The following is a 14,571-nucleotide window of genomic DNA, read 5'->3' on the forward strand; positions in this document are numbered from 1 at the left end:
ATGTTGGAACTTTTATTCATCAAGTCCTGAAACACCATTTCCTGGCAGGTCTAAACTTGTGAAAACCCAAAATATCACAGCAGCTACCTCCAGGTAGACAATGGCAAACAGAGGGCTGTTAGGGCCCGCAAATAACCCCTCCCACTTCGCAACAGTCCTCAATTTTTTAGCAAGCAAAAGAGGACAACAGTGACAGATGTGAAAGGCACTGTACTGTTCTTTAAGAGAAAGTTTTTACAGGCAAGTCAAAAATCCTTTATCGCACAGTACAGGATACAGGTATAGTTTTAGACAATTGGGACATCCAAAAGCAATATAACAATAAGGGTGGGCAAACTGCCAACTGCCCCCCCCCCCCAAAAAACAACGGAACAGGACCCCAACTTCGACAGCAGCTTGGAGCACCTTCTGGCCTAAGCCAGCATCAGCTGAGGCTTGAATCTCCACCTGGTAACATTTTGCAAATGTGTGAACGGATGCTTGATGTGGAAAAGCCCAAGAAACACCCTCAGATCTGGTGGCGTACACTTTAAAAGGGACTGATGCTACATCCAACTAGGGAAGTAGGATTCTAAAAGGAAAACAAAAAAGACATACCTTTCTTTTAATGGATGCAAGGCACAGATCAGAGAGAACTGCTCCCTCCAGTATATCCATGGCAAAGGCTTGAGGATCCCTGGATCTGGCAACGTACCGGTCCAGTTTGTTGTTGAATCTGGGTGCCAAAAGGTCAACATTTGGTGTCTCCGGGTAGAGGCATCACCCTCCTTGATCCATTTCATCTGCCAATTTTTTTACTCCTGGTACATTTACAGCTGTCAGGGCTGAAACATGAGGTTATTGTCAGGTTAGAATCAAACTTGCCTCCCTTAGAGCAGTGGAACTGGTCATGCCTTCTTGATGATTGATGTAAGCCAAAGTGGTGGCATTATTTGACTAAACTCTCAGCGGAAGGCCCCAAATCTGACAAGTCCAACATTAAAGGGGCAGGTGAACGAGAATGTTGATGGGGAGCTTGTATCCCTCTGCTGAAAAATTTCCTGGACTGTCAAATTCATGAGGACTCCGCTTACAAAACTGATGCATGGGGCGGTCCGGAGCCCGGGTCTGCTTGTCCCACACAGAAAAAATTCTGAGTTGTGGTGGCCTGCAGGCGTGGAATGGGACGTAAGGCATGGCCTTGAAAGAGGCTCACATAAGCCACAGCATCATCATGCAAAAAACGCACTAAGGGACATCTTCTGGATTGTAGGATTCTTGTTTGAGAGTGGAGGGACTGGATCTTTTCTGGAGGAAAGAAAGACCTGAGCCCGGATCATTTTCAGAATAAGACAAAGGCCTCCAGGGGGAGAGCTGGATTAATTGCAGATTTCTGAAAGCAGGGGGTCCACCCATAGCTCTGTAACTTCTGCACTGTTAGATGTACGTTAACAGCAAATGTCTGGAAAAAGTGGTCCTACAAAAGCAGGTTGTCCATGTAGCCAACAAAGTGGACAACTTGAAAGTGGAGCAGAGCTGGGACATGGGCAAGCACTTTTGTGAATAACAGAAGAGTTATGGAGAGACAGAGTGACAAACTGAAGGGGTCAATTTCCCACCGGAAAATACAAAAAGCACTGATGGCGGGGAAAAAATTAGAATGTGTAGATAGGCATCCTAAGTGTCCACTGATCTTAAGAGATCTCCTTGGTGAAGAGCAGCAATAACTGACCTAATCAATTCCTTGCACAATTTCTAACCCCCCCCCAAAAAAAAAAAAAAAGACTTTCGGGCACTTTGGACCCAGGACCCAGAATGCCACCCTTGACTTTCGGAATTGTAAACAGGTTGGAGTTGAAACCCTGAAACCTTTCCTCTGCAAGAACAGGGGCAAAAATCCATGAGGCAAAGTAAAATGCAGTTTATTCAGTCTTTAAAAGAAAATGGGCAGATTGGAACACACAAAGCGGGGTTGAAAAAGGGGGTGAGCGCCAGCCTGTATCCCCTAAAGATGACATTTTGAATCATGAGGTCTGGAATATTGCAGATCCAAGTGAAGGCCAACAGATGTCCTCCCACTTGAAGAAGTGGAGGTGCACCATCACTGAGAGGGGAACTAGGAACCATATCCAGCCAGGGCTTGTACCAAAATTAGGTGCCAGATTGGACTAGGAGGAAGAGGCCTAGGACGGACAAAAGGAACTCTTACCAAACTTATTAAATGAGGATTTGCCTGCTAGAACCTTTGCTTTCTTTTTTTGGGCAACAACATGCTCTTCCCACCTCTGACCTCCTTTATAAAAGAGTCTCTCAAATGGTAACTGCTCCAGGCATTTCTTACATGTCAGCTCCTCATACCAATACCTGAGCAACAGGATCCAACACATCTGAATGGAGCAATGGCCTACCTTTCTGCTGTGGGAAGTCTCCAAAACCATCCAGGCAGTACTGCAGAGCAGTAGAAATTAGTTCTAGAAGCATGTGAACAAAAAGAAGGATGTAAGAATTCTGTAAAAAGTATTCTGTAAGAATAGACTCAGGCTCCCGGAACAATGTCTGGTCCAAACTGCAAGGGTCTCACAAGTTTCCATGGAAGCAATCACTGGCTGAATGGCAAGGCCAAAAGGTGCAAAAGAAGCTTTAAAGAGCAATTCAGATCTAAAGCATCCTAAAGCCAGGCAATAGCAGGATTTACAGAAGGCACAGACCATTTTTTTTTGACAAACACTTTCTCCATAGGGTACTCCTGAGTAAAGCACTTCAAAACACATGAATTTTTTTGGGGTGCGACCAGTCTCCATATATTAATCTTCCTCAACCACTGAGGGCATAGAAAAATTTGGCAGCCTTCTTCGAACCCCCATGGGACTTTGGGGCTGACTGACACAGGAGTCTCCAGATTTAAGCAGGAACACACCTCATCAACTAGGACAAAAATCGTATCTTTAAGCTTGGGATAAATAACGGCTGAAGTCGTCTGCTCATGCAACCAATCTTAAAATTCTTCTTCATTTTAATCATCTTCCTCCCCCTTTTCCTCCTCTAATAGAGCAGTATGCCAGTATCCAATATTGATCACGTGGAGACATTTATATCTTCTATGTCCTAGCGATTCCCACAGTTGCACCCAACATAGCAAACCTCTTTATGGCCAAGTGGGAGGAGGACGACATCTATAACCAGTGTAGGCCTGAGCTGGTACTTTGTAAATTATATATTTAGGACGTCGTCCTCCTTTGGGAGGGTGACTGATTCCCTGGTTGGATTTGTGGAAGGTTTTAAAGGAGTTCCACCCTAAAATTGAACTTCGGTCCATTTTCTTGCTCCGGGTCACCTGAAAAACAAATGGATAATCGCAATTTTTAATTTTTTTTTTTACTTACCTTGTTTTAGAAGAAAATATGCTTACCTTACTTCTTCTTCCTCCCTCTGCCGCCACGGCCCGCCGTCACTTCCTGGCTTGCAATGATTCCTGGGAGCTGAACGTCATTGCTCCCAGGAATCAATGCGCCTGCACCGGCCCCGAAGAGGACGCAGAAGAGGATCGCGCTGGCTTCAGCTGCCCACACCTGAGATGGCAGCGCTGGATAAGACATTTTCAAGGTAAGTATTTCTTCTAGAACGTAAGTGCAACCTGGGACAGTTCAGAGGCTATCAATTGTGGAATGCACTAGCCCTGACTGTCCCGGGGGTATTTTTATGTAATTCTTTTTGTTTTAGGTGGAACTCAGCTTTAATGGTAATGATCCAGGGATCCTCCTACAGCATGAAACCAGTAAAACTGAAATCCTTTTCCTGGATAAAAAATTAGGATATATAAATGGCAGTGTTGTAACATCTACCTTCTTTAAAGAAGCTGACAGAAATGGCTTTATTGATATTAAGTGTCATCACGCCGCTTGGCTCAGGTCTGTGCCTTACAGCCACCTTAGACTCATTGATAGAGTGATTTTGTGCAGGAGGTTGAATTCTAAAAACAGCGTTTTTTGGAAAGGATTTGGATGAAGCCTTTACTAACGTTAATGGGAGAAGTAGGCAGGACATGTTACCTAAGAAGCCAGTTGTGATGGATAGTCCTTTTAATTATGCTTTTTTTTACCTTTTATTTAACTCAACACTATTCTGTTAAGAAAATTCTCCGTAAGCATGGGGTGTACTACAAAACAACAGGGTTTAAGGCCCTTTATTGTCTGGCTTGCCTCTTGTGGTCTTTAGAGGGGTTCCTCCCAAGACTACATGTAGACCCAAATACTTTGACACTACCAGAAAATTCCCCCTTCTCTCAAGAAAGGAGTTATCTTTTTCGTTCTTTTAGATCAAAGGAATGAACTTCCGTCTGTAAGTGAGGGCAGTTAACATCTTAACAGCTAAGCCTTTTCCCGACACTTGTTGCTTACAAGTTAAAATCTGTATTTTTTGCTGGAAAATTACTTAGAACCCCCAAACATTATATATATATATATATATATATATATATATATATTTAGCAAAGATCCTAGAGAATAAAATTTGTATAAGGTAAAAGATGATGTTACATTGAGAATCGCAATCCTTATTCTAAGCAAAAAAATTGTGATTCTCATTTTATCCAGAATCGTGCAGCTCTAGTGACCCCCCCCCCCCCCCTTATGGGGAATACTCTTCTCCTTGAGAGATATATTTACCAACAAAGAGGATGTGTGGCCGCCTGGCTAGAAACGCCTGGTCTGAGTCCTAGGGAACTTATTCAAAAAAGGTTATTGCAATGACCAGCTGTATGATTTCACTAAACTACACTGAGAGTATGTACATTATTTCCTTAGCTTGCTGATCCACCTCTTTTTATGGTGGCTAAATGGTTGTCCTCCAAATTGTTAGTTGAGGTCCATCATTATTTCAGGTTGCAGTTCCCTCTACCTGTCCTGGTGTGAAACACCAGGTTATTCCACAATATCATTTCTAATCATGGCAATTTGCCATATTTGATTTCTATCCCCTTTATTTCTCTTCGCTTTTGTTCAGGCCTTGATTCCCTCAAGCCTCCTTATGGCAAAATTTTCTCAGCTGGACTGCTCTTGCCCATCCTATATTTCTAGGAATACTATTTTTCAATGTTCTTTAATGGGGGATAAAGAAAATAATATTTTTGTACTTACTATAAAACCTTTTCCCAATTGAGGAATATAGGTCCTCCCCTTCTGTGTTACTGGCCTTGTGTACTGCTTGTTCACAAAAGCGAGACATGATGTTGGAGGCAGGTTTATATGGGGGGTGGCTTAACAGGTTTTGTTTGCCGGTGTCCAAACATCCTAAAGGCGACAGTATAACCCAAAAGTCTAGGAATTAGAAACTTCCCACGTCCCTCAATCAACTTCAAGAAAAAAAAGTATGGAAAGTACAAACATTTTATTTTTTGATGTATTTGGTTTTAATAGTTTATATTATTTAAGCCACTCTGTTTCTTTACTACATACTGTGTGGTAAAAAGTGCAGATTGAATTGTAGAGCGTACAGAATCTTTGCATTTCTGAAGCATGTTGCCAAGGCAATTACCAAAATGTATATTGTTTAGAAAAAGGTTGGGAAAACAACATGCAACAGTCCTCAATATTGTACTCAACAAATATCCATTTTGTAAATTGACAAGAATCCATAAAAAGATAGTTTTTTCAGAGAACAAAAAGCCATTGAGAGATAGTTAAAGATTAGTTTGCTAAACATCAGAACTAATCCAGAAATGTTCCGTTTGCAAATAAACAAAATATATCTGTAGCATACTTTAAACTCACTTGGGGTCAATGTACTGTATATTGATGTGTTTTTGTGCTACGCTTCATCAGCTGAAATACTTTACCTCGTAAGAACACTGGTTACAATAAAAAATGAATTCTCAGTTATCTTACAGCACTATTTTTACCTTGGCCCCTATTCATTCTCAAAAGGGTGCAAAGATTTGGGAGACCAGGATATGCAAGAATACTTTACTTTCAATAATTTTAAATAAAAATTTTAAGAGAAATAACATAGTTTAATTGTATTTCATATAATACTGTACTGGTTTTAAATATATGATGCAGATTGGCTAATTTAATTTTTTTAGGATAACTATATATTTTTAAAAGAATGATTTCTTTGAAGCAGACCTTTCCCCCAAAACACTAAAACCCCATTTATATACAAGTCCGCATGCTTAGCAGGAAACACAATAAATGTGCATTGCAAATTGACATAATTTAAGCATGCTATTTTATCCTGGGGCACTGGTGACATAGCCCTGGCCTTCCAGCTGCCACAATAGTGCATTCCACGGAGCCCGTGAAGTTCATCTGCAAGATCTCAAAAGAAGAAAAAATAAATAAATAAAAAAAAAATTCGGGGAAATTGGGAAAGTACATATTTTATTGTATATTTCTGCACAGACGACATGGAAGTCATCAGTGGTGGATGGCTCCAAGGCCTAAGGCGACAAAGCAGGCCACTGATGGGGACTTATCCTAAGATGGCAATGCAGGTATGCAGTGAATGTAGCAATGGAATTTGTGAACATCAATAGTAATGAGGTATCACTAGGCATATTTATGCTTTTTTTTATTTTCTATAACAGTTTACTAAAGAGGATGGGGGGGGGGGGGGGGTGTTCTGCTTTAAGATTTACTGAACTGAAATTTTTTTATAGGAATAGTTAATTTGATAAAACATATACCTATATGGTGACAGCTTAGCAATACATCCTTTTTGCTCAAAACAGGTCTTACTTTTACCCCAGTAAAACGGTAAAGATACTTTCAAAGCTTGTCCGCTGTTTACATGTCATGCTTTATGTAATTACAGTCCCATGAAGAGTCGGGTGCAACAGTTTGATTATTGTCTGCTGACGAGTCAGATCGGAAATGTCAACCTACCTTGACAATGAATGTGTCTTTTTCTGGAAGGCCGGGACAGTGGTGTTACATCAGAACAGGGGCATGTCTAGGCTACATACAGTATATACTACATCATCATATTGTAAATTTGACTACTTTTTTTTTTGTTACGACAGATTGGTCGCTTACTATTCTTATGTGTATTTATTACAATATGTTTGTATTTTGCCAACTTTTATACCTCTCTGGAATTCCATGTTAAGTTATATCTCCTTTATTTATCTAAAGCAAGCATGCAATAAACATTGGCAATTCAAATTTGACTGTCATGAAAAAATACAGAAACACAGGTTACCAATTAATACTGCATACAGATATAGGGGGTTGACAATGTATACAAGTCTCCACTGTTACTGTAAAGCTGTATTTGGCTCTGCATCCTAGAGAGGCTGCCAGTAACATTCAAGAACCAATAGGGTTTTAGCACTATTACCTCAAATTTTAGTCTGGCAGAACGTTTAAGTATATTACAACTTGCCATTAAGTTATTGGCGACATTCCTCCCTTTATGGTCAGTCAGCATATTCCCTGGTTGTCAAAAATAATCTAAAAGGCTTTGACACATTCTGAAACAAAGGCATTAAAAAATTCGAAATTTCCAAAGGAAAGTAACTAGCTATTGATTTTTCACAGCACAGGATTCATTTAAAGTATAGCCAAAATGTTTATTTTTTTTGTAGGGAATCATGAGTCCCCCATGCCAATGATTTGTGTCCTGTGGATATGTCCCCTAACTGATCTTGGAGTACAGTACAAGACACAGGCTGGATATTCATGGACCCTGGTTGATAGGCTGGTACCTGCAGGTGACTGGACACTGGCAAAGCTTTGCTGGATATGCCCCCCTGGCATACCCTTATAAGCATACCTCTTTCTCTGGGATCTCAGGTTTTTTTAGCAAACAATGCAGAATAATCAAGGAAAAGCAAGAGGGGTAGACTGTTATTTTCTGTACTCCAAGATATGAAATTTACAAGTAAAAATTCCTCATCCTAATCGTAAAAGACACAGGCTAGATTTAAATTCTGGGATGTCCCCAAGCAATGAAAAAGAAAGGTGGGAAAGAACAAGGCAAACTGAACTGTGCCAACAGGCCCAATATTTGGGTGAATGGACCAAATTAAAATATAAACTGAAGACCAGGTGGCGGCCTTGCAAGTCTGGGCAACAGAGGCTTGAATGTCCAGGATTCACCCACTGATCTTCTGGAGAGAGCAAGAGTGCTGGAAATGTTTTGTCCTTTATCATGTAAGTTCTTGAGAGGAGTTGTCTTATCCACCTGGCAACAAGAGCTAGGATGTCGTTTGGATGTCCTTACTGAGGCCCTGACAACACAACAAAAAGTCTGTCTTTCTGATGAAAACTTTCAGAAAAACTCTGATAGCTCTGACAACCTCCAGATAATGAAGAACAATCTCTTTTGGGGTGCTTGGGAACAGGGCACAAAGAGAGAATTACTGTATCTTAATTAGGGCAGCACATATATTAGTCTGTTTTTTCCATTCAAAACAGCATTGGTTGAATTCATTAAATGACAACTTGTACCAAAATACAGTTGTCCTTTAAATCTGCAAATATCTTTGAAATAAAACATGTTAATTGGCTCTATTTAAAATGTAATACTTCCTTGGCCTTGTTGCCTGCCTGGCTCTCAAAGAACACTGGCCACAGTGGGAGATGCAATGCAACACTTAACCACTTCCCGCCCGCCATATAGCAAAATGACGGCCGGAAAGTGGTTGCTCTATCCTGACTGGCTGTCATATGACTTCCAGCAGGATAGACCGCTGGGGGGCATGGAGAGCGGCAATCGGTGGTGCGGTGTGTCATTCTGACTCACCGCATCTCCGATCCCCGGTAAAGAGCCTAATGACATAGGCTCTTTACTATGTGACCAACTGTGTCCAATCACAGCTGGTCACATAATAAATAGGAAGTGCCGTTGGTCGGCTTTCCTCAGATCGTGCCTGACAGGCACGAGTAGAGGAGAGCCGATTGGCGGCTCTCCTGACAGGGGGGGGGTCTGTGCTGGTAACCAGAGCATTGATTACCAGTGCAGACCCTTGAGAGATGCCACTAGAGCCACCAGGGATTGCCCACTCATGGCTACCAGGGATGCCAATCAGGGCTCAGGGACCCTTTCAGTGCCCTCATCAGTGCTGCCCATCATTGCCATCTATCAGTGCCGCCCACCAGTGCCCATCATTGCCCATCAGTGCCGCATATTAGTGCCTTATTATCAGTGCCTCCTCATCAGTGCATGTCAGTGCGTCCTCATCAGTGCAGGAAAAAAAACGTATCTATTTACAAAATTTTATAACAAACAAAAACACTTTTTTATTTTTTTATTTGTGTAGCAAAAAAGAAAAACCTTGTGGTGATCAAATACCACCAAAAGAAAGCTCTAATTGTGGGGGAAAAAATGACATAAATTTGGTTTAGGTACAGTGTTGCATGACCACACAATTGTCATTCAAAATGAATCAGCGCTAAAAGCTAAAATTGGCCTGGGCAGGAAGTTTTTCTTGTGAGGTGCGAGCTTTTGCCTAAATTATATCTTCTAATGGCAATTCCAGCAGGCAGAGCTAGGCCTTGCCAGTCAGGGTTTTGTGAATCAGAGGGGACGACACCAATAGCTGCAGCCTTTAAGACATAACCGCACCCCCCTGTAGTCCAAGCAGGCACAGTAAAAACAAGGGTGACGATGTGATCCTAAAGGCTGTAAACAAATAGTGGTTTTACTGCATTTTCACTCTATTAAAGGAAGTCAAGGGGGATTTACTGCTATTTTTTGCACATTAATGGGTATCGAAAAGCAAACAATTTCAGCGATGTTGCGTAACTTGAGATGCTACATTACATATAGATGTATATAATTTGACCATACTTCCACATTAAAGCTCAATGACATCTCTTTGACATAAGATAAGAAATGCATTTTCTAAGTATGGTTCACACTTTATCAAGCTGTCTACCCAATAATGCAGTTTCAGGTCCGGAGGCAACACCATCTGCTCCCACTGGTGAGACTGTGCAAGTGTGACGGTTGTTATAAGGATCTGCCATTAAAGTGTCCTTGTCATTGTTCTGTGTATAGGTCACAACAGTTTCAAGAACATGTTTTAGCATTTCTGCACTGCTGTATTAGTATTGTTTGCAGTTAACATATTGGGTGATTAAAATCAAACAAAGGGCACTTACCAGCACTCGACCTGTTAAGGTCTGAGCTGAGATCATCACACCAGCCCAATCTTTTACAGAGGTCATCCAGCCCACCTCAGCAATTGCAACATCCTCCTTCTCATCAGTTGGTTTGAAGTCCCCATCAGTTGCTGTAGTGCTGACCACATTTACAACTTTCTGTACCTCCTATGAAAGAAGAAATAAATTATGAGCATGGTATTAAACAATGCAAGGTATACAATATTTATAAAATTAAACCCAATTTTTATGTCTCTGCAGTGTTTATCATCATGAAGCAATTATTCCCACACAACAATATTTCAGAAAAAAACAATGCTTTCTTCAAAAATGCAACGCTGAGTATAAATACAAAAAGGGACATATTAAGACTGGTGGTACCCTCAGTCACTGGCAAAGAGCACCCATATAAAAGGTTGGATAGGGTTTCACACAAAGAGACTATTGCAGCCTCCGCAGCAGTAGTGGGATTATTAAGTTGTGGAAACATCCACCAATCTCCATAAATGAGCCGGGCTGTATAGTAATACATGCAGCTATTGGGACGTTCCAAACCTCCATTATTAATAGGCAATTGTAAGGTAGCTAACGACATTTTAGGAGATTTGATGTGCCACAAAAAATGGTGAGAATTGAGTCAAATCTCACAAAATATTCTCTATGGGTCCTTTCACACGGCCGCTCCGTGTGTCCGCAAATCATCCAATCCGTTTGCGGATGATTTGCGGACATAATGTAAGTGAATGGCACTGCGGATGTCAGCGGAATACCATCCGCTGACATCCGATTTTCCTTCTTTCAGTTCTGTTCCGTTTTTTGGAACGGAACAGAACCCTATTTTTTCATCCGTGTAAAAAACGGAAAGGAAGGAAAATCGGATGTCAGCGGTGTCATCCGCTGACATCCGCAGTGCCATATACTTACATTAGGTCCACATATCATCCGCAAACGGATGGGATGATATGCGGGCACACGGAGCGGATGACAGAAATGTCATCCGCTCCGTGAAAGAAAAAAAAAAAAAGTCCCGCATCGGACCTTTCACACGGAGCGGCCGTGTGAAAGGAGCCTTAGGGATATAAACTATTTGCTAGTATGTATAGAAATTTAGGGAGAAACCATTTTTAATATGTTCACTCAACCCAGCAGAGAGAGAAAGTTTAATACATTGAGCAACCTTGATGCAAAAGGAGGAAATACAAGGGGCCAAGTTATCATAAAATCGCGATGAAGTGAATTAAATAACGGTAACCAGATATCTGAATTTAGAAGTGATCTGCAGTGGGCAGTCAGGGGTAAAGTAAAGGAGGGATTCTAATTGATTAAAAAAAGGGATTTCACCCAAATAACCTTGAATCCTGAAAATTGACCAAAACCCTAAATTAGGTGGAAGACCTGTGGCAAGGTTGTTTGTGGAGCTGTGAGGTATAGCAGCATAACGTCCACGTAAAGCCAGACGCGCTCTTCCAAGGGGCCAATCGGGATTCCCCAAACCACTGGAGAGGGCCAGAGAGGCTCCGCCAAGGGCATTATAGCCAGGGCAAATAGAGGCAAAAGGGGGTACCCCTGCCTAGTATCTCGACTTATGGCAAAGGGATCAATAATATGAGCTTTAGTGGCGGTGTATATAAAAATGGATTTTTGTAAAATCTTACCGTAAAATCCTTTTCTCTTAGCTCATCGACAGACGTAGTCCTCGGTGATACACCACCTTCGGGTTATGTTACCTCCGCAGGAGCAGGACTAGACAGGAAATTAAAAAGCTCTGGCCACACCCTAGGGGCAGTCCCAGAGGGTATATCCTCTCTCTCTCTGCCTCAGCAAATCAGTTATGTGAAAAAGCAGTGCTTAGAGAATTTAACCCAACCCAACTCCAAAACAGAGGGGCGGGGACTACGTCTGTCGATGAGCTAAGAGAAAAGGATTTTACGGTAAGATTTTACAAAAATCCATTTTTCTCTAGCGCTCATCGACAGACGTAGTCCTCGGTGATACACCACCTTCGGGACGTCCCAGAGCAGTATCACAACTGAGGGGTGGGAAAATGGAAATCAAATCCCAATCTAGAAGGCCCAACCGGTGCCAACTAGAAGTTTACAATGCTCATCCTTAATGATGAGACTCAACAAAAAAATTTTCAAACAGAAAAAAACCCTCGAGGTAGACCACCGGTCTCCTCAAATTGCGGCCTGCAAAACCTTGCGGCCAAATGAGGCATCCGCCGATGCCGTCACATCAATTTTATAGAATTTTGTAAAGGTATGTACCGACGACCAGGTGGCCGCCTTACATACCTGGACCACTGACGCCTGATGGCGAAAGGCCCAGGAAGTACTGAGCGCTCGAGTGGAGTGCGCCCTAACAGGGAACGGAGGACTCTGACCCTTAATAGAATAAGCCTGTACCACCGTCTGTCTAATCCATTTGGCAATGGTTGCGGCAGATGCAGGCAAACCCTTTCTGGGGCCATCCGTGATCACAAAAAGTGAATCCGTCTTACGGGATGATTCCGTAGCTTTCAGGTATACCCTGATTGCCCGAACCACATCTAAGGAATGCAACGCATGTTCCCGATGATGCTTGGGCTGAGGACACAAGGAAGGTAGTACAATATCTTCATTCAGATGAAAATCTGAAACCACCTTAGGAAGAAAAGATGGCTTAGGATGAAGTACTACCTTATCCCTATGAATCACTAGGTATGGTGACTGGCATGATAATGCAGCCAGTTCTGACACCCTGCGAGCAGAAGTAATAGCCACCAAGAAGGCCACCTTCTGGGATAAAGTAAGCAAGGGAATCTCCCTGATGTTTTCAAAAGGAGGTTTCTGTAGAACCGACAAAACCAAATTAAGATCCCAGGGCGGTAAGGGCGCGCGGACTGGAGGAGCCAGGTGCCGCACCCCCTGGATGAAATTCCGCACCAAGGATTTGGTAGCTAACGGCTTCTGAAAGAAGATTGCTAATGCTGAAACTTGACCCTTGATGGTGCTCAAGGCTAGCTTCTGCTCAACCCCTTGTTGCAAAAAGGCCAATATTCGAGACACCGAATAGGTACGTGGAGGAAATCCTAAAGATTCGCACCACGCAATATAAGTCTTCCATGTGTGATAATAGACTTTGCTGGAAGTCGCTTTCCTTGCTTTAATAAGGGTAGGAATGACAGAAGTAGACAAACCTCTGTCCTTCAGTACTTGGGTCTCAATGGCCAGGCCATTAAAACCAGCGACTGTAAAGCACGAAGGTAACTTGGTCCTAGAGACCACAGACACTCCCTGAGACGAAGTTCCCACGGAACGTCTGCGACTAGCATGTCCAAGTCGGCCAGGCCGGCTTGAGGAGGCCAGCCTAGAATTTCTAGGACCACTGGCGCTGATTGGATCTGAACCAGGCGTCCCTAGAGCTATCTGGCCCCGACCATCCGAGAAAGTCTGGTCGTTTTCTGTTCCCACACATTTATCAGATACCTGATAGTTATCAGGAAGGGTGATCTTTTCTGGTTGAACCTCAGGGACCGAAGTCACCCGACTAGAGGCTACTTGGCCTATCTGGTCAACCAGATCCGATTCCTGTGAGGTATTGGGACTAATCTTAGGAAAGGGTAAAGGAAAAGATCTATTCAGGGAACGGTAACTACCGCTTCCTGTGGTACTTAAATGTTGGAAGGGAAGAATCGCACCGGTAGTAGTGGTTGATGCTCGATCTGATGTCCTGAATACCGGTGAAAACGTCCCCCCACCCTGAAACCGGGTGGGGGCGCACCTTCAGGCTGTGTACTCCTTTGCTTCGGGTTTGGCTGGGTTGGTCCTCTGCTTGTCCGACCAGCCCTTCTTGAATCCTCCTGGAGGAGTCTTGCCTTTCCCGCTAGTACCAGCCGGGCGCCCTTTATGGGCGGTAAAGAAAGGTCCTCGCTTGTTGCGAGGTCCCTTAGCTTTTGCAGCCTGTGGCAAGAAAGTGCTCTTGCCCCCAGTGGCATCCTTAATGATTTCATCTAGGTTGGCCCCAAATAGACGATTCCCCTGAAAAGGGAGATTGGTCAAGGTCTTCTTGGAACCTAGGTCAGCTGACCAGCATTTTAACCACAGCACACGTCTGAGGATTACTGCTAACTTAGATGCATGCCCTAATAAGGGAGTTGTGTCCAAGGCTGCGTCACAGATAAACCGTAGCCCTTGTATGATCTGTTCCATCAAATCAGATGTCTCCTGGGGAATATCTTTTCCCCTAAGATCTTGGCGTACCATTTCCGCCCATTCCGTAAGTGTCTGGGAAACTAGACCAATAACAATTACTGGTCTAAAAGCTGACCCTATCAGAGAAAAGATAGTGCGGGACTCTGCTTCTATCTTTCGATCCACCGGATCCTTAAAGGACGAAGTGTCCTCCACTGGAATAACCGTGGCTTTATTCAGCCTGGAAATAGGCGGATCCACGACTGGTGGTACCGTCCATTTCTTAATGATGGATTCCTCAACGGATAGCGTCTAGC

At 42.9% G+C, this 14,571-nt stretch overlaps 1 protein-coding gene across 17 annotated transcripts in view; it reads right to left on the reverse strand.

Annotated features, from left to right (window-relative positions):
• KCNMA1 (potassium calcium-activated channel subfamily M alpha 1) overlaps window positions 1–14,571 on the reverse strand; it is a gene marked incomplete at its 3' end in the record, with an annotated part of 993,244 nt that overhangs the window by 721,020 nt on the left and 257,653 nt on the right. For all 17 annotated transcript variants that reach the window (XM_082268091.1, XM_082268088.1, XM_082268089.1 and 14 more), the window contains exon 2: window positions 10,083–10,250. In XM_082268091.1, coding sequence (XP_082124217.1) covers window positions 10,083–10,250 — 168 coding nt within the window. The remainder of the gene's footprint in view (window positions 1–10,082; window positions 10,251–14,571) is intronic.

The sequence above is a fragment of the Pelophylax lessonae genome, assembly GCF_965119305.1.
Source record: "Pelophylax lessonae genome assembly, chromosome: 9".
Classification (NCBI taxonomy): Eukaryota; Metazoa; Chordata; class Amphibia; order Anura; family Ranidae; genus Pelophylax; species Pelophylax lessonae.